General features: G+C 48.1%; 1 protein-coding gene across 1 annotated transcript; it reads left to right on the plus strand.

Moving 5' to 3' along the window:
• Positions 1-2,189: 2,189 nt before the first annotated feature.
• Positions 2,190-5,500, plus strand: LOC143774114 (uncharacterized). Its single transcript, XM_077261418.1, has 3 exons — positions 2,190-2,509; positions 2,589-2,656; positions 3,880-5,500. Exons 1-3 carry the CDS (start codon positions 2,463-2,465, stop codon positions 4,083-4,085), a joined length of 321 nt encoding a protein of 106 aa, XP_077117533.1. The 5' UTR covers positions 2,190-2,462; the 3' UTR covers positions 4,086-5,500.
• Positions 5,501-27,986: the final 22,486 nt, after the last annotated feature.

Genomic DNA, 27,986 nt, shown 5'->3' on the forward strand with positions numbered 1-27,986 from the left:
GCTGTCCCCCACACACACACCGACCGTGCTGTCCCCCACACACACACCGACCGTGCTCTCCCCCACACACACACCGACCGTGCTCTCCCCCACACACACACCGACCGTGCTCTCCCCCACACACACACCGACCGTGCTCTCCCCCCCCCACACACACACTGTCACGATATGGTATGAAATATAAGTTTAGTTTCCCTGCCTGTTAGCACCAGCTGAGGGATTTTTGCACTTCTGACCATGGTCCCCAAGAACACATGGCAGACACTGGGCTCAAAACCCCCCCTTCCCATTACTTCAGGATTTAGCTTTCCTTCTCAGAGAGTGTGGGGGTTTTATGAGAGCCAAGGTATTTACGACCGGCATTTCCTGCCGTGTAAGCTCTTGGCCAGCTAAAACTGGACTAGAAACTTCTAGAATCCATGAAAGTTCTTTGGTTTTTGTAAGATATTAGGCAAACCATTTAAGTTAAGAACACGACTATATATTCTTACTGCCCCTCGGTGGAGCTATCCATCACTCTAAAGATGAGTTTCTAACTCCATCTGGGAAAGAAGTAGGGATTTCTCTGTAAATATACATCCCAAATAGGACATATTTGATCTCCCTAGAATGCTAGCGATAATACGAGATGAATGCTGGGTGGGGTATGATGATGACATGTTCGGTAGCGAAGTTACGGGCATCAGATATATTTAATGCACAGTTAGTAAAACTGAAAAAGTAGGAGGGTCTGGGATAGCCAGCCCTTTCTGGTGATGTCACCAAGCTGAGCTATAACTGTTTTGGCCGGACTCCAGCAGTGAGTCTGTTGCTGGAAGAACATGTGAGTCTGATCTGAAGAGCTGTACCTCATGCATTGGGATTTTTGGGAGCTCCGCCCACCAGCATGGTTTTTGCCTGAACTGATATGAACTAAGAACATGTGAGTGTTATCTTTTCTCCTTTAATCCTCTTTATGTTATAATTAGCTTGTACATAAGGGCAATTGTCTCATATTGTCACCTCTTTATAGAACTTTTTATAAACACTGCATAAACTTTGAGTATAATATTTCATACTAGTTCATGCTCTAAACGTACCCTGTCTCTTGAAGGGAATTTACGCTACTGTTTTGGGTTAGCTTCGGACCCGTTTAATCGAAGCTGGTGGCGGCACTACCGTGTGCAGGCCTTTGGGTGACTTTGCAGCAACTGCGGCATTGATAATTATTGTTCCTGCCTGAGTGGGAGTAGTTTATTGCGTCGCTGCAGCGTGCCCAATCCTTTCTGGCGACCAATTACCCTAGGTGCAGTATCTAATCTGACCTGACAGTAAGGGGGACGCCAGAGAGCTGCAAGGTTTAAGTGGAACTGTAAGTGGGATACATAAATCCCTGCAGTTCATGGTATATTGAAGAGCAGTGGGATACCTAGAATAAGCCCTTGCTGTAAACTAAGAGGTCAATAGCCTTGTGTGTGTCTTTTATCACATTGTGGAGTGGAGGGATAACGAAGATAAGCCCCCCTGCACATGTGATAGCCGTCTGTTGGCCTAAAGCCACCCCGATCCATGACGTAGGGGTGACAGTCACGGTCAGGAATCCCTGGGGATTTTGTGACAAACTGCTGGCCGCGGCGAAGGGATCGTGACACACACCAACTGTGCTCTCCCCACACACACACACCGACTGTGCTCTCCCCCCACACACGCACACACCGACTGTGCTCTCCCCACACACACACACCGACTGTGCTCTCCCCACACACACACACCGACCGACCGTGCTCTCCCCCCACACACACACACCGACCGTGCTCTCCCCCCACACACACACCGACCGTGCTCTCCCCCCACACACACCGACCGTGCTCTCCCCCCACACACACACCGACCGTGCTCTCCCCCCACACACACACCGACCGTGCTCTCCCCCCACACACACACCGACCGTGCTCTCCCCCCACACACACACACACCGACCGTGCTCTCCCCCCACACACACACACACCGACTGTGCTCTCCCCCCACACACACACACCGACTGTGCACCCCCCACACACACACCGACTGTGCTCTCCCCCCCACACACACACACACACCGACCGTGCTCTCCCCCCCCCACACCGGGTTCACATTAGCGTTTCTGTGCGCAGCATATGATCCGCATGTGGACATATCTTTTGCATGTGCCATTTCGCTGTCTGGCGAACGCAATATGTTGCATTTTTTGATGCATCCAATATTGCTTGATCGTCTGCATGCGTAAGAGTGTATGGGAACGCATTGGTACGCAAGGACGTGTTTGATATGCGTGCATACTTCAGACTACAAAGGGTATAAGAGGGGGTGAGGGCAAAGGAAGTTCAGGACTCTCAAGACTCTAGATGCAAGCCAGTGGATCTGCTGTGAAGACTCCGGATGTATAGAAGCTATGAAAATGTCACTGCAGTCTGTATGCGTGTCTCTTGCAGCCTTCTTCAAAGATGTCCTCCAGTGAAGAACAGAATGCCTCCCACAGGAGACTGATGAAGTGAGGACATTTGCTATACTGACAGGTATGTATTGACTGTCAATATGACACGTGGTAAAATCATGTATTTCCTTTACAGAACAGTCCAGTGCCTTAGAGCAGGAGCAGTTGACTCGGGCCCAAGTTCCTCAGGTGGAAAGACGGCGGGTAAGTATTCTTGAATGTTTTGTTTTACCGTATATACTCGAGTATAAGACGACCTCCCTAATTTTGTCACAAAAAACTGGGAAAACTTAATGACTCGAGTATAAGCCCAGGGTGGGAAATGCAGCAGGTATCGGTAAATGTCAAAAATAAAAATAGATACCAATACAAGTAAAATTAATTAAAACATCAGTAGGTTAAGTGTTTTTGAACATCCATATTGAATCAGGAGCCCCATATAATGCTCCATACAGTTCATGATGGGCCCCATAAGATGCTCCATATACTAATGTGCCCCATATACTAATGTGCCCCATATAATGCTCCATACAGTTCATTATGGCCCCATAAGATGCTCCATATACAAATATGCCCCATGTAATGCTCCATACAGTTCATTATGGCCCCATAAGATGCTCCATATACAAATATGCCCCATGTAATGCTCCATACAGTTCATTATGGCCCCATAAGATGCTCCATATACAAATATGCCCCATGTAATGCTCCATACAGTTCATTATGGCCCCATAGATGCTCCATATACAAATATGCCCCATATAATGCTCCATACAGTTCAGTATGGCCCCATAGACGCTCCATATAACAATGTGCCACATATAATGCTGCTGCAATAAAAAAAAAAAATGACATACTCACCTCAGCGTCCCTTCTCTCCGCACTGACTGTTCAGGCAGAGGGCGGCGCGCACACTAATACGTCATCGTGCCCTCTGACCTGGACAGTCACTGCAGAGGACGCGGAAGAAGGAGCGGCGCCGACGCTGGAACAAGGGACAGGTGAATATTTAATACTCATCTGCTCCCGGCGCGGTCCCTGGCAGCATCTCCGGACAGATGGTCTCCGGTGCCCGCAGCTTCTTCCTGTATTGAGTGGTCATTGGTACCGCTCATTACAGTAATGAATATGCGGCTCCACCCCTATGGGACTGGAGTCCATATTCATTACTTTAATGAGCGGTACCACGTGACCGCTGAACAGAGGAAGAAGGCGCCGGAGACCATGGGACCGCTCCAGGAGCAGGTGATTATGTGACCGTCGTCGCTCACCCACCGACCCCCCCTTCCATGACTCGAGTATAAGCCGAGAGGGGCACTTTCAGCCCATTGTTTTGGGCTGAAAATCTCGGCTTATACTCGAGTATATACGGTAAGTGTTTTATACAAGTATATGACTAATGTGTTTCTTTGATTTCTATGTTTCAGAACGTGAGGAAGGCACTATTGACAATGACAGCCTGATAATGCTGGTGCAACAGCGTGTACCGTTGTGGAACACCCGTGATCTGCAGCACTCAGACACCGTGGTGATTCGGCTATTGTGGGACGAAGTGGCCAAATCGCTGTTGGATGATTGGGACACAGCCACGCCAAGTATTGCAATATGGTCTGATGCGGCAGTGAACCTGTAAAAGGTGCATTGTTTTACAAGTCCCCCCCCCCCCCCTTCACAGTGAAGACAGTAAAAGTCCGTTGGCGTTCAGTGAAGGATTGCTTCAATAAGGACATGAGAGAGGAGAACCAAGTTCCAATTGGTGCTGCTCAAAAAATAGGAAAATGCAAGTACCATCGTATGCTCTCCTTCCTGCAGCCTGCGGTTGGTCATCGAACGTAAGTATTTTTGTGTTGTATTCCATGGTATACATCTGATTTTTTTTTAATTCCACAGGATAAATGTTGGAGCTTTTAAAATGTTTATTGTAATGTTTTTCATTTCTTTTCCACACAGAACCTGGAGCAGCACCACCGAACATGGATTATTCTCTGTTGGAGCAGCCCCTCATCGACCAGCCAATGAACAGGCCCAGTCATCCACCAGCGATGCAGCAAGTGGGCATGCTTCACAGGCTGGGGAACAGGCAGCCAGTCCAACAGGTTATCCCCTCTCATAGTCCTCTGACAGTTTTTTTGGGGGTCTTCTTGCCAGCGGCAGTGGGCCTGATGCCTCATGCCCGAGTTTCTTCACTTAGGCTCGGTCTTCCAGAATGGGCTGAAGGCAATTGGAGATTTCCTGGAAAAGTGTGTTCACATGGGTGAACCCATTTTCCAGTCTGTCAACCAACGCCTTGACCACCTGGAAGGTGACCTTCAGAGATCGGCACAACATTTTTTTTTTTCTGCTATAGAGCGGGGCATGTTGGAAAACCTTACGACTGAGCTCCAGCTGAATGTGATGCAGGCCTGCCAGGCAATGCAGCAGTCCCAGTACTACCAGCAGCCACACATGGCATTTTCTACACGGCATCAAGGGCAGTTGCAGAAGACCGCGACCTATGGTTCACCACCACCGCTGGACACCAGGGCTATTCCATCACTACCCAGCTACACCACCGTACCGAGTCCAGTAGCACGCCAGCCTCAAGCCACCACCATGCCGAGTCCTGCAGCACGCCAGCCTCAAGCCACCACCATGCCGAGTCCTGCAGCACGCCAGCCTCAAGCCACCACCATGCCGAGTCCTGCAGCACGCCAGCCTCAAGCCACCACCATGCTGAGTCCTGCAGCATGCCAGCCTCAAGCCACCACTCCCACACACCCACGGAAAAAAAACGGAAACATGCCCAGTACCAGCTCTCTACAGCACTGCCAGAAGAGGAAGACTAGGAGCACCAAACGTTGCCCCAAAACTGTCCATACACCCTCACCTCCCAATGTGTCTGTATTCTAATGTCACTCCCTTCCGATGTGTCTCTCCATTCCCGCGATTCCTCTCCTAATGTGTCTACTCCGATGCATGACCTCCCAGACCCCATGCATTTGATAGGCCCTTCCCCTGGAACACCTTCGTCATCCACTCATGGTAGCCACTCATCCCAGCTCCACACATCCCAACGTACATAATATATCGCCCTCTAACGTACCCCAAAGCTAATTTATGATTTTATTGTTAAATAAAAATTCTCTTTTGTTTGCACAATCACTGTGTTTTCTTTGTGTCTTTATGCGCCACTAACGCACACCTGTGTATTGTTGAGGTAACTTATAACGGGTGTTTCACTAGAAGTGTTTTATTTTCAAAGTCGGCAAACATTACAGGTACGTAAGATTACATAAATAAAGCAAACTCATGCACACGCAGCGCTCTTTTTATCATTTGTAAGCTGATGCAGATGATATGCTGCGCACATAAACGCTAATGTGAACCTAGACTCACCCCACACCGACTGTGCGCTCACCCCCCACACCGACTGTGCGCTCGCCCCCCACACCGACCGTGCTCACCCCCAGGACCCCTTCCATGACCATAATGACCCCGATATCACCCCAGGACCTCTTCCCTTACCCTGCTATGACCTCTTCCCTGACCCTAATATCACCCCAGGACCCCTTCCCTTACCCCTTGTGTTAGGAGACATGTAGCCTCTAGCTAGGAATATGTTTGCTGGTACTTGTGCTTAGGGCAGAGAGCAGTACCTAATAAAAAGAATCCAGAGGTCCAAACAGTTGTGATGTACTGCCCCCTGTGGCCACACTGACCCACACAGTGGTAATGGTGGGGTCCATGCTATGCTGTGTTTTATTGGGGGTCATCGGTCACAATTTTGCATTGTCTCCTGATCTGAAAAACTGATCATCACTAAAACTGGTGAGCGGTCTGAGAGCGGAGAACCTACCAGCGACTGACAGCAAGCGGAGATGTTGAATGTGGTGAGTACACAAAGTATATGACAGTGATGAATCTTGTCATGATTCTTCACACGCTGGACAGGATAGCCCACCATAACCGGATTTACCTGCCGTGCTGCCCCATGTGACCCTCCATGGGGAGACACTCATTGCTGGACTACAAGTAGCAGAGGCCTCTGTAGTTCTTCATCTGTGCTGTGGGGCTTTTATAGCATTACACGTTCAGATCCCTCCACGAGAGGAGGCCACATCTCCTGCACAGGAAAACGCCGAATCCCCCCCACACGAGGCCACATCTCCCGCACAGGAAATGGCCGAGTCTCCCCACAAGAGGAGGCAACATCCCCCGCACAGGAAAAGGCTGAATCCCCCCACAAGAGGAGGCCACATCCCCCCACACGAGGCCTCATCTCCCACACAGGAAAAAGCTGAATTCCCCCACAAGAGGAGGCCACATCTCCAGCACAGGAAGTGGCCGAATCCCCACCACAAGAGGAGGCCACATCTCCCGCACAGGAAAAGGCCTGGTCCCCCCCCACAAGAAGAGGCCACATCTCCCACACAGGAAAAGGCTGAATCCCCCCACAAGAGGAGGCCACATCCCCCCACACTAGGACTCATCTCCCGCACAGGAAAAAGCTGAATTCCCCCACAAGAGGAGGCCACATCTCCAGCACAGGAAGTGGCCGAATCCCCACCACAAGAGGAGGCCACATCTCCCGCACAGGAAAAGGCCTGGTCCCCCCCCACAAGAAGAGGCCACATCTCCCACACAGGAAAAGGCTGAATCCCCCCACAAGAGGAGGCCACATCCCCCCACACTAGGCCTCATCTCCCGCACAGGAAAAAGCTGAATTCCCCCACAAGAGGAGGCCACATCTCCAGCACAGGAAGTGGCCGAATCCCCACCACAAGAGGAGGCCACATCTCCCGCACAGGAAAAGGCCTGGTCCCCCCCCACAAGAAGAGGCCACATCTCCCACACAGGAAAAGGCTGAATCCCCCCACAAGAGGAGGCCACATCCCCCCACACTAGGCCTCATCTCCCGCACAGGAAAAAGCTGAATTCCCCCACAAGAGGAGGCCACATCTCCAGCACAGGAAGTGGCCGAATCCCCACCACAAGAGGAGGCCACATCTGCACAGGAGTATCCCCCTTCCCCCCACAGTCCCGACACTGGAGGAGGCCAGTTTTCACAGAAACCTGCTTGAGATGTTGCCTAATTTGTTCACATTTTGTAGTTGCACAGCTAAAGTGTGTTTTTACACTGGTTTCGCCAGTTCCACCATCTTTTTGAGTAGTGGGTGGAACAACAAGTGTCATACGTTGCTGTGCACACTAGTCCGTCTGTAGCCGATTTTTTTTATTTTTTTCCTCTGACCCCCGGCTGCTGATAGAGACTCTCGCTGAATGAATTTGATGCCTCTTGTTCCTCTGAACTGATCACCAAGTCTGGCATGCACCACCATTCTGATATCCTGTAGGCAGTGTACGCCATGCATCACACACACCCTGTTGGTGTCCAGAGGTGGTCTGCAGCAGTGTGGAGGGAATGGCTGACCATGACATGTAGATGGACAGGTCGGCCAGTTAGAGGAGTTCTCAGAGTGGGCAATGCCTTTTATAGCGTCCGCCTGCCCTGGGGGTAAATTCACACCACAGGTGTATTACAAAAGTCTCTGCAAAAAGAAATCCATCCCATTCTTTGAGTCTGATTATTTTGGCAGAGGGCACCTAGATTTCTGCAGTCAGATGAATGCAGCAGCAACAGAAATAGAGGCTCACTGAGTGAACAGGCGGTGCCAAAATGATTGACAGCTGAGGCAGACAATTTCTCATTTGGTGTTTGTTTTTTATTGCTGATATTTAGGTTTTGTTCTGTTTGTTGTTGAAATTGGACATAAACATTTTAGCACTCTCACATAATGTTACTTCTGCTTCACGTCACCTGTCTTATCTATGGCATTTTTTCTGGGCTGTATTGTGCATAAATGTGTTTTTTCAGAATTTGTGTTAGTCTTTGCCTGATGAAGGGACCTCCATAGTCTCCAAAGCTGCAATTTGTTACCATCTTTTCAGTTAGCCATTAAAAGGTATCAACCACTGAGGACTCTCAATTCTAAATATTTTTCTATCTACTGGCTAACACAGTACCAAGATATATATCTTTCTTGTTGAAATTGGACATTCATTGTAAGATACATTGGGATTCGTTCCAGTACCCACTCTCATAACCGTTTGGTGAAACTTGTAGTTCCTACGCAGCCATGACTTATCAGGAGCTAACCTAAAAACTTCAGGGGTGTTGCCCTGAACTTTTGGTTACCACATGGGTGCCCTCTTGGATCTTTTGTTACCTCAGGGTTGTCCTCAGATATTTGGTTACCTCAGGGGTGTCCTCTTGGATCCCTATGGCATCAGGGTTGTCTTTGTTCTCCAGTTACATCAGGGACATCCTCTTGTATCTCCGGTTACATCGGGGTATCCTCATAAATGTTTGTTTACATCGGTGTCCACCTTGTTTTCCTGTAACATCCCAAGTGTTCACTACCTCAGGGCTGTCCTCCAGCATTTCCGGTTACATCAGGATTGTCCTCGTTCTCTGCTGACATAAGGGGTATCCATTTGAATCTCCTGTGACACCAGGATTGCTCTGTTGGACCTCTGGTTACATCAAGAGTGTCCTCGTTCTCTGGTGACATCAGGGGCATCCTCATCATTCTCTGATGACATCAGCGATGGTTCTCTGACATCAGGGGTGTCCTCATTCTCTGGCTACTGTACATCGGGTGTCCTCATTCTTTGGTGACATGAGGGGTGTCCTTTTTCTCTGGAGACATCAAGGGTGGTTCTCATTCCCTGATTACTGTACATCAGGGGTGTCCTCCTCATTCTCCCCTAACATCAGGGGTGTCCTCATTCTCTGGTTACATGAGGATGTCCTCCTGGATCTTCTGTGCCATCAGGGATGTCCTCGTGGTTCTATGGTTAAATCTGAGGTGTCCTCATTCTATGGTTATATCAGGGCTGTCCTCCTCGTTCTCTGGTTACATCAGGGGTTTCCTCGTTTGGTGACATCTGGGGTGTCCTCGTTCTTTGGCGACATCAGGGGTGTCCTTGTTATCTAATGACATCAGGAACGTTCTTGTTCTATGGTGACATCTGGGATGACCTCGTTCTCTGTTGACGTGTGTTCTCATTCTCTAGTGACATTTGGGGCGTCCTCGTCCTCTGCTGACATCAGGGCCGTCCTCCTTGTTCGCTGATGAGATTAGGGGCATCCTCCTCGTTCTCTGGTGACATCAGGGGTGTCCACCTCGTTCTCTGGTGACATCGGGGGTGTCCTCCTCGTTCTCTGGTGACATCGGGGGTGTCCTCCTCGTTCTCTAGTGACATCGGGGGTGTCCTCCTCGTTCTCTGGTGACATCGGGGGTGTCCTCCTCCTCTGGTGACATCAGGGGTGTCCGCCTCGTTTTCTGGTGACATCAATTGGGGATGTGCTCCTTGTTTTCTGGTGACATCGGGAGCATCCTCCTCGTTCTCTGATGACATCGGGGGCTGTTCTTTTTCTCTGGTGACATAGGGGCGTCCTCCTCGTTCTCTGGTGACATCGGAGCCGTCCTCCTTGTTCGCTGATGAGATCAGGGGAGTCCTCTTCGTTCTCTGGTGACATCGGAGCGTCCGCCTCGTTCTCTGGTGACATCAGGGACGTCCTTCTCGTTCTTTGGGGATTTCGAGGGTGTCCTTGTTAACCCCTTCATGACCTTGCCGTTTTTTGCAATTCTGACCAGTGTCCCTTTATGAGGTAATAACTCAGGAACGCTTCAACGGATCCTAGCGATTCTGAGATTGTTTTTTCGTGACATATTGGGCTTCATGTTAGTGGTAAATTTAGGTCGATAATTTCTGAGTTTATTTGTGAAAAAAACGGAAATTTGGCAAAAATTTTGAAAATTTCGCAATTTTCACATTTTGAATTTTTATTCTGTTAAACCAGAGAGTTACGTGACACAAAATAGTTAATAAATAACATTTCCCACATGTCTACTTTACATCAGCACAATTTTGGAAACAAATTTTTTTTTTGCTAGGAAGTTATAAGGGTTAAAATTTGACCAGTGATTTCTCATTTTTACAACAAAATTTACAAAACCATTTTTTTTAGGGATCACCTCACATTTGAAGTCAGTTTGAGGGTTCTATATGGCTGAAAATACCCAAAAGTGACACCATTCTAAAAACTGCACCCCTCAAGGTGCTCAAAACCACATTCAAGAAGTTTATTAACCCTTCAGGTGTTTCACAGCAGCAGAAGCAACATGGAAGTAAAAAATGAACATTTAACTTTTTAGTCACAAAAATGATATTTTAGCAAAAATTTTTTTATTTTCCCAAGGGTAAAAGGAGAAACTGGACCACGGACGTTGTTGTCCAATTTGTCCTGAGTACGCTGATACCTCATATGTGGGGGTAAACCACTGTTTGGGCGCACGGCAGGGCTCGGAAGGGAAGGAGCGCCATTTGACTTTTTCAATGAAAAATTGGCTCCAATCTTTAGCGGACACCATGTCGCGTTTGGAGAGCCCCCGTGTGCCTAAACATTGGAGCTCCCCCACAAGTGACCCCATTTTGGAAACTAGACCCCCCAAGGAACTTATCTAGAAGCATAGTGAGCACTTTAAACCCCCAGGTGCTTCACAAATTGATCCGTAAAAATGAAAAAGTACTTTTTTTTCACGAAAAAATTATTTTAGCCTCAATTTTTTCATTTTCACATGGGCAACAGGATAAAATGGATCCTAAATTTTGTTGGGCAATTTCTCCTGAGTACACCAATACCTCACATGTGGGGGTAAACCACTGTTTGGGCACATGGTAAGGCTCGGAAGGGAAGGAGCGCCATTTGACTTTTTGAATGAAAAATTATCTCCATCGTTAGCGGACACCATGTCGCGTTTGGAAAGCCCCTGTGTGCCTAAACATTGGAGCTCCTCCACAAGTGACCCCATTTTGGAAAGTAGACCCCCCAAGGAACTCATCTAGAGGCATAGTGAGCACTTTAAACCCCCAGGTGCTTCACAAATTGATCCGCAAAAATGAAAAAGTACTTTTTTTTCACACAAAATTTCTTTTAGCCTCAATTCTTTCATTTTCACATGGGCAACAGGATAAAATGGATCCTAAAATTTGTTGGGCAATTTCTCCTGAGTATGCCGATACCTCATATGTGGGGGTAAACCACTGTTTGGGTGCACGGCAAGGCTCGGAAGGGGAGGCGTGCCATTTGACTTTTTGAATGGAAAATTAGCTCCAATCGTTAGCGGACACCATGTCGCGTTTGGAGAGCCCCTGTGTGCCTAAACATTGGAGCTCCCCTACAAGTGACCCCATTTTGGAAACTAGACCCCCCAAGGAACTTATCTAGATGCATAGTAAACACTTATAACCCCCAGGTGCTTCACAGAAGTTTATAACGCAGAGCCGTGAAAATAAAAAAATAATTTTTCTTTCCTCAAAAATGATTTTTAGCCCAGAATTTTTTATTTTCCCAAGGGTAATAGGAGAAATTGGACCCCAAATGTTGTTGTCCAGTTTGTCCTGAGTACGATGATACCCCATATGTGGGGGTAAACCACTGTTTGGGCGCACGGCAGGGCTCGGAAGGGAAGACACGCCATTTGGCTTTTTGAATGGAAAATTAGCTCCAATCATTAGCGGACACCATGTCGCGTTTGGAGAGCCCCTGTGTGCCTAAACATTGGAGCTCCCGCACAAGTGGCCCCATTTTGGAAACTAGACCTCCCAAGGAACTAATCTAGATGTGTGGTGAGCACTTTGAACCCCCAAGTGCTTCACAGAAGTTTATAACGCAGAGCCATGAAAATAAAAAATAATTTTTCTTTTCTCAAAAATGATTTTTTAGCCCACAATTTTTTATTTTCCCAAGGGTAATAGGAGAAATTGGACCCCAAAAGTTGTTTTCCAGTTTCTCCTGAGTACGATGATACCCCATATGTGGGGGTAAACCACTGTTTTGGCACACGTCGGGGTTCGGAAGGGAAGTAGTGACGTTTTGAAATGCAGACTTTGATGGAATGCTCTGCGGGCGTCAGGTTGCGTTTGCAGAGCCCCTGATGTGCCTAAACAGTAGGAACTCCCCACAATTGACTCCATTTTGGAAACTAGACCCCCAAGGGAACTTATCTAGATGTGTAGTGAGCACTTTGAACCCCCAAGTGCTTCACAGAAGTTTATAACGCAGAGCCGTGAAAATAAAAAATGTGTTTCCTTTCCTCAAAAATATTTTTTTAGCCCAGAATTTTTTTATTTTTGCAAGAGTAACAGGAGAAATTGGACCCCAAAAGTTGTTGTCCAGTTTCTCCTGAGTACGCTGATACCCCATATGTGGGGGTAAACCACTGTTTTGGCACACGTCGGGGTTCGGAAGGGAAGTAGTGACGTTTTGAAATGCAGACTTTGATGGAATGCTCTGCGGGCATCAGGTTGCATTTGCAGAGCCCCTGATGTGCCTAAACAGTAGGAACTCCCCACGAGTGACTCCATTTTGGAAACTAGACCCCCAAGGGAACTTATCTAGATGTGTGGTGAGCACTTTGAACCCCCAAGTGCTTCACAGAAGTTTATAACGCAGAGCCGTGAAAATAATAAATGTGTTTCCTTTCCTCAAAAATATTTTTTTAGCCCAGAATTTTTTATTTTTGCAAGAGTAACAGGAGAAATTGGACCCCAAAAGTTGTTGTCCAGTTTCTCCTGAGTACGCTGATACCCCATATGTGGGGGTAAACCACTGTTTGGGCACACGCTGGGGCTCGGAAGGGAAGTAGTGACGTTTTGGAATGCAGACTTTGATGGAATGGTCTGCGGGCATCATGTTACGTTTGCAGAGCCCCTGATATGCCTAAACAGTAGAAACCCCCCACAAGTGACCCCATTTTGGAAACTAGACCCCCCAAGGAACTTATCTAGATGTGTGGTGAGCACGTTCAACCCCCAAGTGCTTCACAGAAGTTTACAACGCAGAGCCGTGAAAATAAAAAATCATTTTTCTTTCCTCAAAAAAGATGTTTTAGCAAGCAATTTTTTATGTTCACAAGGGTAACAGGAGAATTTGGACCCCAATATTTGTTGCCCAGTTTGTTGTGAGTACGCTGATACCCCATATGTGGGGGTAAACCACTGTTTGGGCACACGTCAGGGCTCGGAAGGGAAGTAGTGACATTTGAAATGCAGACTTTGATGGAATGGTCTGCGGGCGTCACATTGCATTTGCAGAGCCCCTGATGTGCCTAAACAGTAGAAACACCCCACAAGTGACCCCATTTTGGAAACTAGACCCCCGAAGGAACTTATCTAGATGTGTGGTGAGCACTTTCAACCCCCAAGTGCTTCACAGAAGTTTATAACGCAGAGCCGTGAAAATAAAAAATAATTGTTCTTTCCTCAAAAATTATGTTTTAGCAAGTAATTTTTTATTTTTGCAAGGGTAACAGGAGAAATTGGACCCCAACAGTTGTTGCCCAGTTTGTCCTGAGTACGCTGGTACCCCAAATGTGGGGGTAAACCACTGTTTGGGCGCACGTCGGGGCTTGGAAGGGCGGGAGCACCATTTGACTTTTTGAACGCAAGATTGGCTGGAATCAATGGTGGCGCCATGTTGCGTTTGGAGACCCCTGATGTGCCTAAAACAGTGGAAACCCCTCAATTCTAACTTCAACACTTACCCCAACACACCCCTAATCCTAATCCCAACTGTAGCCATAACCCTAATCACAACCCTAACCCCAACACACCCCTAACCACAACCCTAACCGCAACACAACCGTAACCCTAATTCCAACCCTAATCCTAACCCTAATCCCAACCGTAACCCTAATCCCAACCCTAACCACAACTGTAACCCCAACACACCCCTAACCCTATCCGTAACCCTAACCACAAGCCTATTCTTAACCCTATTTCCAACCCTAGCCCTAATTCCAACCCTAACCCTAAGGGTATGTGCCCACGTTGCGGATTCGTGTGAGATTTTTCCGCACGATTTTTGAAAAATCTGCAGGTAAAAGGCACTGCGTTTTGCCTGCGGATTTACAGCAGATTTCCAGTGTTTTTTTGTGCGGATTTCACCTGCGGATTCCTATTGAGGAACAGGTGTAAACCGCTGCGGAATCCGCACAAAGAATTGACATGCTGCGGAAAATACAATGCAGCGTTTCTGCACGGAATTTTCCGCACCATGGGCACAGCAGATTTGGTTTTCCTTAGGTGTACATGGTACTGTAAACCTGATGGAAAACTGCTTCGAATTCGCAGCGGCCAATCCGCTGCGGATCCGCGGCCAATCCGCTGCCAATCCGCTGCGGATCCGCGGCCAATCCGCTGCCAATCCGCTGCAGATCCGCGGCCAATCCGCTGCGGATCCGCTGCAGATCCGCGGCCAATCCGCTGCGGATCCGCGGCCAATCTGCTGCGGATCCGCGGCCAATCTGCTGCGGATCCGCTGCCGATCCGCTGCGGATCCGCGGCCGATCCGCTGCGGATCCGCGGCCAATCCGCTGCAGATCCGCGGCCAATCCGCTGCGGATCCACTGCGGATCCGCGGCCGATCCGCTGCGATCCGCGGCCGATCCGCTGCGGATCCGCTGCGATCCGCGGCCGATCCGCGGCCGATCCGCTGCGGATCCGCGGCCGATCCGCTCTGTGTGCACATGCCATAACCCTACCCCTAACCCTAACCCTACCCGTAACCCTAACCCTACCCCTAACCCTACCCCTAGTTCTAACCCTAACCCTAGTGGTAAAAGAAAAAAAAATATTTTCTTTATTTTATTATTGTCCCTACCTATGGGGGTGATAAAGGGGGGGGTTTATTTATTATTTTTTTATTTTGATCGCTGTGGTAGAACCTACCACAGCGATCAAAATGTACCTGTAACGAATCTGCCAGCCTGCAGATTCGGCGGGCGTACTGAGCGTGCGCCCGCCATTTTCCAAGATGGCGGCGCCCAGCGAGGAGACGGCCGGACACCGGGAGGATCGGTAAGTATGAGGGGGTGGTGGGGGGGTGGATCGGAGCACAGGGGGGGGGATCGGAGGACGGGGGGAGCGGACAGGAGCACGGGGGAGCGGACAGGAGCACGGGGGAGCGAACAGGGGGACGGAGAGGACCGGGCCACATAACGGACGACTGGGGAGGAGATCGGGGGCGGTGGGGGGGGCCAGTACATGATTTCCAGCCATGGCAGATGCTATTGCAGCATCGGCCATGGCTGGATTGCAATATTTCACCATTTTCATAGGTGAAATATTGCAAATTGCTCTGATTGGCTGTTGCACTTTCAACAGCCAATCAGAGCGATCGTAGCCACGTGGGGGCAAAGCCACCCCCCCTAGGCTGAAGTACAACTCCCCCTCTCCCTGCAGATCGGGTAAAATAGGAATTAACCCTTTCACCCGATCTGCAGGGATGCGATCATTCCATGACGCCGCATAGGCGTCATGGGTCGGGAAGGGGTTAAATGGGGACATCGAGGGCGTCCTCGTTCTCTGGGGATATTGAGGGTGTCCTCGTTCTCTGGACATCAGGGGCGTCCTTGTTCTCTGGGGACATCGGGGGCGTCCTCGTTCTCTGGGGACATAGTGATAGGACAGATGCGGCTGCGGTACAGTGGATGTATGTGATACCTATGAGATGTATTTAGCTAGGCAGAGGAATGTGGCCGCTCAGGGATGGACTCCGTCCAGACTTGTCAGAAGAGAAGATGATTATCTCCTCTGCGCTCTGATTCCTTCTCAGCTCCTGTCAAATCTCAGCCTGAAGTTTTTGGTCACTACACGTCTCCATCTTGTGGGGGTACATTGTATCTGCAGCCCCCTCCTGACAACAGTGTGACCGGCATAAGAAATGGCCATAGCAGAGTCTGCAGATCGGCGCCTCCATCCGCTGCGCTCCACTAGATTATGCTCCATGCAGGGTCGGGGCGTCCTTCTCGGGCCCCATTGTGTGTCACTGCCGCCGCCGGCTCGTTCGCAGGCCTACATCGTATCCATGGAGCACTAAGCCTTGTTCACTGCCCCAGCGGAGCTCCGCTCACACACCGGGGGGGCGCAGCGATGACTACTGAAGTGTGATGTGATCTGCCTCTTCCCCATGCTTTATGCTGCAGCACTGCTTATTCAGGTTGGCTGGTGTGCCACATGCTCTGTAGGGCCCTCAGTATCGCCGCTGGTAGGAAGAAGTTTCTCTCTGCACTTCTCACTTCCTGTGCGATCTGTACAGATGGTAGACAACACAGTCTGATGATGGGGGTTGTAGGTCATGTGTTCTGCGGCCTCTAGAGTTGACAGTCTGATGACAGACAAGACTGCTTGGTCCTGGAGCTGACAGTCTGACAGACGAGACTGCTGTGCCCCGGAGCTGACAGTTTGCTGTCAGACGAGACTGCTGGGCCCCTGAGCTGACAGTCTGATGACAGACGAGACTGCTGGGCCCCGGAGCTGACAGTCTGATGACAGACGAGACTGCTGGGCCCCGGAGCTGACAGTCTGATGACAGACGAGACTGCTGGGCCCCTGAGCTGACAGTTTGCTGTCAGACGAGACTGCTGGGCCCCTGAGCTGACAGTTTGCTGTCAGACGAGACTGCTGGGCCCCGGAGCTGACAGTCTGATGACAGACGAGACTGCTGGGCCCCTGAGCTGACAGTTTGCTGTCAGACGAGACTGCTGGGCCCCTGAGCTGACAGTTTGCTGTCAGACGAGACTGCTGGGCCCCTGAGCTGACAGTCTGATGTCAGACGAGACTGCTGGGCCCCGGAGCTGAAAGTTTGCTGTCAGATGAGACTGCTGGGCCCCGGAGCTGACAGTCTGATGTCTGGCACATTAGTTACCGCTGTTTCCATAGTAACCGCATTGTCTCGTAGCAGTTGCAGATTCCGTCTGGTGATGAGACATTCCTGCACCTTGCGTCCGATGGGGGCTTCATCCTACCAGTATTTAGATGGCAGATATAATCCCACTGCCAGCACCGATCACCAGGAGGGGGTGCTGACAACCTCACACATGTGCACACCCTGGTTGTCAGCAGTGATAGAGGAATAGTGGCCTTTGTGGTCTGTACACCAGTGATAACATTAGGGCCGTACTTTTGGCTTTCCGCTCCTGGACGGGTCACTATTGGGTGACGACTGAGTGTTAGCAGTAATATTACTCATTTTGTCAGCCGGCTGCAGTAAAGGATAAGAATATATTGGGACCATAAATCCAGACTGAACGCCCTGCTGCATGGCCTGCCCTGGCAGTTGGGCTCAGGACGCACTAATATCGAGGCCATTGCTGGACGTCGGCAGCGTATATATGTGGTAGTTCATTTCTTAGATTGCTGAGACCAGTTGTCTCTTTTCCTGTCCACCTGTGTTTGGCTGCAGTGAGCTGGTATGTAATCAGCTCTCTGCTGGCAGCGATGGCGTCTCCTCTCTATGTAGATCCCAGCAGACAGTTGTTAGTGCACCTAGGCCTGCCCTCTTCCATATTTTGCTCTTGTGTAACGGTAGTCTGTGTATCCTGTTGTCTGACCTCAGATTGTATTTCGACCACAGGCTTGCCTCCTGATTTTGTCCCTGATGTAACTTCTTGGTTTTTACTTCACACGAAGATCTCTTGCCTTTGGCTTGCTCCTCCGGCCTGCAGCCCTTCTGTGGGAACAATCCAAGGGTGACGTCCTGCTGAGGATGAGACTCCAGGCCACCGACTCACGGATGAACGGTCCGGCCCTGCACCATGTTTCATTCTGGATTCTCTGACCAAATGTTAGTTCCCATCTCCTAACTCTGCCTATGTGAGACCGAGGATGCCCCCCTGTTATTCTGCAAATTGTTGTTACCTGTCTGTCTTATCTAGAGGAATCTGCGGCTTCAGGTCTTCATTGTTTGTGGTTCTGCCGCCAAATTTGTTGATGCCCAAGTGTCTAAAGATCTGTGATTCCCCCCCGTACTAATATATTTCTGGCTCCGTAATGGCCTCCTGTTATTCTGAATGTTGAGGGGCGACCATGTGGTCCTCTCTGGATGGCTTCCTGATATTATGGCCACATCAGATAGGTACATATTTCTGGGGTATATCTTGTCTGATAAATGGACCCCTCTAAGGACTAAGTTGTAAAAGTTTTGGGCTTGTGTTCCACCACCCGCTTGCCTCCTGATTTTGGCCTGACTTGACTTTTTAGTTTTGACCTCGTGTTATGACCACTCCGGCCTCTGGTTTGCTCCTCTGACAGCAGCCCTTCTGTGGAAGTAATCAGATGGACCCTGTTATAAGACCTGATCACTGTACGGGGGATAAAGGGTGGAGGATCAGGGTTCATCAGGAATCTGCCGAACGCAGTGCCATGTGTCAAGTCTGCCTGAGGTAGCCTTTTTGAGCCTGTAACAGACACTCCATTGTGTGTACACATGGCGAAACCTGTCAATCACCTTTAGCAATACTTCGAAGAGCCAGACTAGCCTGAGCTCCAGCCTTGGTCCCTGGCCGGAAGTCTGTTTTCTCTGAATTAGAGAAAACACCATAACTTGATTTGCATCTGCAAGTTGGTCAAAAAATTGTGACCTTTCAAATACTCCAGATATCTATGGTAAACTGTTGGATAAATCCTAGTTTGGCTTCACACATCCTCAGTCAAAGTACAGATGGCGACGTACTGGCGGGCACTGGGCCCTGATGCAAGCTGCACAGCCGGGTCTATGGCTATGAGGCATGGCGGCATTGTATTCCTTCAGCCCTTCATGGTGAGGCCTCATCAGCTTGCCAGCAAGCATCACGCACCCATCCATAAACCTGATATGTAAGAGCCGGAGTGCGAGGCGTTCCCACATTATTCTGTCCCCTGAAATGTGATCAGTAATAATTATGTCTCAAAGCAACAAACCAGACGAGATCCTCCAGACTCCATATAAAGGCTCTGCTGATCCTAGCCGTCACTCCAGAAACTGGTTCCACAGGTGTTCAGGCGGCATCGGGAGGAAACTACCACTCTGACTGGTGTGTGACTGATGTATGTGTGTATCACAGGTCTTTGTGACTAATGTCGTGTGTATCACTGGTGTATGTGACTAATGTACGTGTGCATCACTGGTGTATGTGACTAATGTATGTGTGTATCACTGGTGTATGACTGTGTGTGACTGATGTTTGTGTGTACCACTGGTGAATGTGTGTATCTTTGGTGTACGTGTGTATCTTTGGTGTACGTGTGTGCCACTAGTGTATGTGTGTGCCACTGGTGAATCACTGGTGTATGTGTGTACCACTGGTGAATCACTAGTGTATGTGTGTACCACTAGTGTATGTGTGTACCACTGGTGATTCACTGGTGTATGTGTGTACCACTGGTGAATCACTGGTGTGTGTGTGTGTGTGTGTGTGTGTGTGTACCACTGGTGTAGGTGTGTACCACTGGTGAATCACTGGTGTATGTGTGTATCTTTGGTGTACTTATGTATCACTGGTGTATGTGTGTACCACTGGTGAATCACTGGTGTATCTTTGGTGTACGTGTGTATCACTGGTGTATGTGTGTACCACTGGTGAATCACTGGTGTATGTGTGTACCACTGGTGAATCACTGGTGTATGTGTGTACCACTGGTGAATCACTGGTGTATGTGTGTACCACTGGTGAATCACTGGTGTATGTGTGTACCACTGGTGAATCACTGGTGTATGTGTGTACCACTGGTGAATCACTGGTGTATGTGTGTACCACTGGTGAATCACTGGTGTATGTGTGCACCACTGGTGTATGTGTGTACCACTGGTGAATTACTGATGTATGGGTGTACCACTGGTGAATCACTGGTGTATGTGTGTACCACTGGGGAATTACTGATGTATGGGTGTACCACTGGTGAATCACTGGTGTATGTTTGTACCACTGGAGTATCTGTACCACTGGTATATGTATGTGTGGTATCCGGCCCGACCCTTCCTTCCAGGGACACTTTTGATTCCTGGACTCCAGGGGAATTTCCCCCTCCAGAAGGGATGTACATCTTCTGGAGGACGGACCCCGCCACCCCCCGAAAACCCATTAGATGTTGCCCCCGACTACTTACTCCCATCCTCTCTCAGCAAAGTCATCGAGGGCTTGGACTCTGTTGTGGAGGGCGATCAGAGAGGAGTCGGGGAGCCTTCCTTGGACACTCTCACGGTTGGGAAGGATTTTTTTACCCTCTTCTTACTTTTTTTATATTTGGTACTTCCACCTTTTTCTCTAGGGTGCTCCACAATCTCCTCTTCCAAACTTTCATATTGGGAGGAATTATCGGGATCAGCTAACTCCTTCTCCATCCTCCTGATCTCCTTGCATACCTCATCCTCTTCTTCCACCTGGTTGGGACTCTGCGACCCCTCAGGACTCCCACCAGTCAAGGTTCTTGACTTTGTGCTGGAAAGAGAACATAACTCAAGGGATGGCGGTGCCGCCCGGTCCACGAGTGCCTCTCGGTCCTACGAGTGCCGCCCGGTACACTTTCTGCCTGGTCCACATGTGCTGCCCAGATCAGTCAGAGCAGCTGGGGGGATACAAAGGGTCAAAAGTGCTGCGGAGCATACTGGGGGTTGTCAGCACAACAAGCGTCCTATTTAGTGTTAAATAGTGGAGCAGGATCGTCAGCAGCACAGAGGATGTCAGGAGAGCAGCGAGCTGATGCTATATGTGGGTCTCAGAGAGTTAGGGCTCGCTCACACTGGAAAATCGGACCAATGTTATTCAATGAGGCCGCGCAGTTCTGCAGTTTTCGTCTGCTCTATTCAGCTGCAATTTCACTCCGAGATCATACCGTAAGAGAAAAGCATTTCGCTACGCACAGAGATCAGTGTCGCGTCCAACGGTCACAGATACTTTAGAGAATGTAATGTGGGAAAAGCTAAATGTTCGTGTAAAGGATTAATAGCTGCTGAGTAAGAAACCGCACTGTACACAGACAACGAGAGAGTCACTCCTGTATGAGAATGTGAACGAGCACTTAGACACCAGTGTGAATGAACCCTAAGCGGAAGATGAGCAGGAGATTGCAGAGGTGCATGTATCTGGAGCCCCGGCCGCCTTCCCTGCCTTCTACCTACAGATAATTGTAGATTGTTCTCCCTGGTTTCGCCTGGAGCTCAGCGCAGATATTTTGGGGATGAGAGGGTCCATTGTGTGGAGAAGAGCATAACCCGGATCTGACGTGAGAAAGTCTTTATCACGATAGTGGACGCACTGACAATGTTTGGCACCATGCCCTCTCCACCCCATGGCCTCCTCTGCCCCTGGGGTCTATGTGTTATGAATATGAACATTTTTCCAGTGAGGACACAACGGGGAAGCAAAGTAATGATCTGTATACTGGATATAGCAGTACTCCAGCCAACCAGGACCTTATCTAACCATGCAACCAGCACCTCATCCAACTAAGCAACCAGGACCTCATCCAACCAACCATGCTACCAGAACCTCATCCAAAGAACCAAGACCTTGTCCAACCAGCCAGGACCACCTCATCTAACCAACCAAGGCCTCATCTCTCCAAACAAACAGGAACTCATCCGGCCAACCAGGATCACATCCAGCCAAGCATCCATAACTTTATTTAACCATGAAACCAGGATCTCGCCCATCCAAGCAACAGGAACTCATCCAATCAAGCAACTAGGACCTCATCTAGCCATGCAGGATTTCATACATCCAATCAATATCTCATGCAACCAGCACCTCAACCAACTATGCAACCAGGACCTCATCTAATCAAGCATCCAGGACATCACCAAGCAACCAGTACCTCATCCAGCCAAGCATACAGGACCTCATCCAATCGCACAACCAGGACCTCATCCAACCAGTCAGAATCTCGCCAACCAACCAGGACCTCATCCAATCGCACAACCAGAACCTCGCCAACCAACCAGAACCTCGCCAACCAAGCAGGACCTCATCCAGCACCTCTATCCAGCCAAGCAACCAGGACCTCACTCAGCCAAGCACCTAGGACCGCATACAACCAAGCAACCAGGACCTCATACAACCCAGTAACAAGGACCTCATACAGCCATTCAAGGCTTCATCTTACCAACCAACCAGGACCTCACCAACCAACTAGGATCTCATCCAGCCAACCAGGATCTCCTCTAACCAATCAGAACCTCATCCAACAATCCAAGGCCTCATCTAAGCAACCAACCAGGACCTCATCCAGTGAACTGGGACCAGGACCTCATCAATCCAAGCAACTAAGACCTCATCCATCCTATTTCAGTGTTCCTTGTCCAGTGAGGGATACAACTGGGACAGCTGTCTCGTGTGTCTACCTGCGGTCACCAGCAGTGACTGTGCCCTGCTTCTGAGGGCCTCTTGTATCGTGACTCCAGCAGTGCGGGGCTCCAGGGTTCATTTTGCCATTACTCTTATATCATTCTTTGACAAATAATTCTTTAGCACCACAAGAGATAAATGTGGCCAAGATCCTGAAAGACGCAGCGTCGGGAATAATGTGGATGATATGACAGAGCAGATATCTGCGATCGGCGTGACGAACAGTTGTGTCGTGTGGAGAGCCTGGGCCTGACTGGTCAGAAAGTGCAGGAACCTGGAAACTACAGGGGTCTGGACAACCCCCTGACGCTCCGGTAGATATTATGCAGGATTTACCGGTCTCACATTTTTGGCCTCGTCTTCAGGATGTGACATTGATTTATGGGAAGATGGTGGCCGCACTGATAACTTTTCACCACTGTCATTTAATAACCTTGTAAGGTACAGATAACCGCGAGTGTCGTGTTCTCCACCATTTACATAGATTGATCATGGGTCCGCAGGCTCATAAATTACAAGAACTCCACATGGAGGGTGGATAAACCGCAGGAATCCAGAGAGATCTGAACAGATTGACTGACCAGCCTCACTGCCATGACTATTTCCAGTGCAATGAGAAATGCGTGAAGGTCCACAAATCCCTCCTTATGGCCATGTTCACATCCCTGGTTGTCGGTTGATTCTGGACACCTCATTTAAAGGCACCAGGCTATCAAATGGCCAGACCGGCATCACTGTCCAAACTTCGAGGACGGACCACATCACGAGAGACAGCCAATCACGAATGACACAGTGGCCGCATTCCTCATACGTGGGAGGAACCATGCGTCTTGTAATCCTTTGCACACAAAACATACTCTTTTACATATTAAAAAACACATTTTGAGGGGACAAAGAAATAAAGGATTTAAACATAAAAAGAAGAGTTTTTATTACTGTTTCGTCTCTTATGAGGCTACAACAGAGAGAATGAAGTATCACAGGTGCAAAACAAAATGACCAGTGACTGCCAGGAGGAAGAGGCGCAAAGCTAAATGACCAGTGACTGCCTGGAAGAAGAGGAGTGAAACTAAGTGACCAGTGACTGATAGGAAGAAGAATCACAAAACTAAATGACCAGTGACTGCAAGGAGGAAGAGGTGCAAAGCTAAATGACCAGTGACTGCCAGGAAGAAGAGGCACAAAACTCAATGACCAGTGACTGCGAGCAAGCTGTGGAGCGAAACTAAGAGACTGCGAGCAAGAAGAGGCGCAAAGCTAGATGACCAGGGACTGCCAGGAACAAGAGGCGCAAAACTAAATGACCAGGGACTGCCAGGAAGAAGAGAATTGAAACTAAGTGACCAGTGACTGATAGGAAGAAGAATCACAAAACTAAATGACCATTGACTGCCAGGAAGAAGAGGCGCAAAGCTAAATGACCAGTGACTGCGAGCAAGCTGTGGAGCGAAACTAAGTGACTGCGAGCAAGAAGAGGCGCAAAGCTAGATGACCAGGGACTGCCAGGAAGAAGAGGCGCAAAACTAAATGACCAGGGACTGCCAGGAAGAAGAGTCACAAAATGTGACCGAAAAGGAGATTGTGCAGAAGGATTCTCATATGACAAATGTAGCGGGATGGAGACTAGGAGGTAGCTACCCTCCAGTCACCTCCAGAGCTGCACGCACTATTCTGCTGTTACATCATGTCTCGCTGGCTCCAGGGCCCATTTGGTAGCAGCTCTGGGATGTTCTGGTGTCAGGCTCTTGTCCAGGTCACCTCGTGGTTGCGGTTCCCAGTGCATGGTCTGCACAGCGCTGTATCCGACTCTTTGCTGATTAAATTGTTGATAGAAGCTGCAGCGTCTGGAGATTCCCAGCAGCCGCAATGACAGCTGAAGGTGAGCGCTGACAACCTGACTCCTCGCCTGCGGAAACAACTGATCGGAGCTGATGAGCAGATGATCGGAGACTTTGTTGTCTGCGCGGAATCTGACCAGAATGAATATTCAGCAGCCGCCGCTGAGCTGAGGGACTATCACCTCCCTCATCCTCCACACAACCGCTGAGAAGAGGAGGAGGATCACTACTGTCTGGTCTCTCAGAGGTTAATAGTAAGAACTTTCCCAAACCACAAAGCTCCAATCTTGTCTAACAAGTATACAGTATATATAACTGCAGCTTCATCAAATCACTACTTGAGTAAAAAGCTAGGGGACAGTATTATAGTAGTTATATTCTTGTTCAGTGCCTTGTGAAAGTATTTGGCTCCCTGGAACTTTTCAACCTTTTCCCACATATCATGCTTCAAACATAAAGATACCAAATGTAAATTTTTGGTGAAGAATCAACAACAAGTGGAAAACAATTGTGAAGTTGAACTAAATTTATTGGTTATTTTAAATTTTTGTGGAAATTTAAAAACTGAAAAGTGGGGCGTGCAATATTATTCTGCCCCTTTACTTTCAGTGCAGAAGTTCATTGTGGATCTCTGAATGATCCAATATTGTCCTAAATGCCTAATGATAATAAATATAATCCACCTGTGTGTAATCAAGTCTCCGTATAAATGCACCTGTTCTGTGATAGTCTCAGGGTTCTGTTTGAAGCACAGAGAGCATCATGAAGACCAAGGAACACAACAGGCAGGTCCGTGATACTGTTGTGGAGAAGTTTAAAGCCGGATTTGGATACAAAATGATTTCCAAAACTTTAAACATCCCAAGGAGCACTGTGCAAGGATCATATTGAAATGGAAGGAGTATCATACCACTGCAAATCTACCAAGACCCGGCCGTCCCTCTAAACTATCATCTCAAACAAGGAGAAGACTGATCAGAGATGCAGCCAAGAGGCCCATGATCACTCTGGAGGAACTGCAGAGATCTACAGCTGAGGTGGGACAGTCTGTCCATAGGACAACAATCAGTCGTACACTGCACAAATCTGGCCTTTATGGAACAGTGGCAAGAAGAAAGCCATTTCTCAAAGATATCCATAAACAACAAGCCATCTGGGAGACACCAAACATGTGGAAGAAGGTGCTCTGGTCAGATGAAACCAAAAATCAAACATTTTGGCAACAATGCCAAACGATATGTTTGGTGTAAAGGCAACACAGCTCATCACCCTGAACACACCATCCCCACTGTCAAACATGGTGGTGGCAGCATCATGGTTTGGACCTGCTTTTCTTCAACAGGGACAGGGAAGATGGTTAAAATTGATGGGAAGATGGATGGAGCCAAATACAGGACCATTCTTGAAGAAAACCTGTTGGATTCTGCAAAAGACCTGAGACTGGGACGAGTCATGATCTGCATAGTTTGTGGGATTAGGCAGTTCAGAGATTAATCTGGACGGCCTCACTATGGGATTCTGGGAGGCTTCTTATAGCCTCATTGTTTGCTCATTCCTCGTCGCTTATACTCTGACCCTTGGCCGAGTGTGTGTGACCCTGTTGTGCCTGTGTCTGTGCTTTGTGCCTGTGCTACTTTGTTTGTCTGGTTCTGATCTGGTTCTGTCCCCGTTTCGAGTTCTGCCTGTCCCTCTTGTACTGCGCTGCTATCTCCGTGTATGACTCCTTGCTTACGTTCTGACTATTCTGTGCTCACCCCTTCTGTACCGCGCCGCCCTCTCCGTGTATGACCCCCGCCTGTCCGACCTGAGTTCCCCTCTCCTCTACTTCAGGTTCCATGTAGAATCCTGCACTCATCTCCAGCAGCAGGACGCTAAGCCCCGCCCCCTGTGGTCACATGATCGTAGGTCCTTCTGTTCTTTGTCATACTCAGCACGCTGCTCAGGTCCCGTCTGCCTCAGCTTTCCCTGCGGCATCTGACCCCGGGCTCTCCCTCAGTGTGAGTGAGTCAGCCGTGGCAGTGCGCCGGTGCCGACAGGATCCTCATAGGATGGCAATTTGTCTTCCAGCAAGACAATGATCCAAAACAAAAAGCAAAATCTACAATGGAATGGTTCACAATTGTTTTCCACTTGTTGTTGATTCTTCACCAAAAATTCACATTTGGTATCTTTATGTTTGAAGCATGATATGTGGGAAAAGGTTGAAAAGTTCCAGGGGACCGAATACTTTCGCAAGACACTGTATATAGGGCAGTACTATAGAAGTTATATTCTTGTACATAGGAGCAGTATTATAGTAGTTATATTCTTGTACATAGGGGCAGTATTATAGTAGTTATATTCTTGTATATAGGGGGCAGTATTATAGTAGTTATATTCTTGTACATAGCAGTATTATAGTAGTTCTATTCTTGTACATAGGGGCAGTATTATAGTAGTTATATTCTTGTACATAGAAGCAGTATTATAGTAGTTATATTCTTGTACATAGGAGCAGTATTATAGTAGGTATATTCTTGTACATAGGAGCAGTATTATAGTAGTTATATTCTTGTACATAGGAGCAGTATTATAGTAGTTATATTCTTGTACATAGGAGCAGTATTATAGTAGTTATATTCTTGTACATAGGGAGCAGTATTATAGTAGTTATATTGTACATAGGGGCAGTATTATAGTAGTTATTCTTGTACATAGGGAGAGTATTATAGTAGTTATATTCTTGTACATAGGGGACAGTATTATAGTAGTTATATTCTTGTATATAGGGAGCAGTAGTAGCATAGTTATATTCTTGTACATAGGAGCAGTATTATAGTAGTTATATTCTTGTATATAAGGGCAGTATTATAGTAGTTATATTCTTGTACATAGGAGCAGTATTATAGTAGTTATATTCTTGCACATAAGGGGGCAGTATTATAGTAGTTATATTCTTGTACATAGGAGCAGTATTGTAGTTATATTCCTGTACATATGAGCAGTATTATAGTAGTTATATTCTTGTACATAGGAGCAGTATTATAGTAGTTATATTGTACATAGGAGCAGTATTACAGTAGTTATATTCTTGTATATAGGGAGCAGTAGTATCATAGTTATATTCTTGTACATAGGAGCAGTATTATAGTAGTTATATTTTTGTACATAGGGGCAGTATTATAGTAGTTATATTCTTGTATATAGGGGCAGTAATATAGTAGTTATATTCTTGTATATAGGGGCAGTATTAGAGTAGTTATATTCTTGTATATAGGGGCAGTATTATAGTAGTTATATTCTTGTATATAGGGGCAGTATTATAGTAGTTATATTCTTGTATATAGGGGCAGTATTATAGTAGTTATATTCTTGTATATAGGGGCAGTATTATAGTAGTTATATTCTTGTATATAGGGGCAGTATTATAGTAGTTATATTCTGTACATAGGGACAGTATTATAGTAGTTATATTCTTGTACATAGGGGCAGTATTATAGTAGTTAT

This window comes from Ranitomeya variabilis, chromosome 5, assembly GCF_051348905.1.
Source record: "Ranitomeya variabilis isolate aRanVar5 chromosome 5, aRanVar5.hap1, whole genome shotgun sequence".
NCBI classification, from domain to species: domain Eukaryota; kingdom Metazoa; phylum Chordata; class Amphibia; order Anura; family Dendrobatidae; genus Ranitomeya; species Ranitomeya variabilis.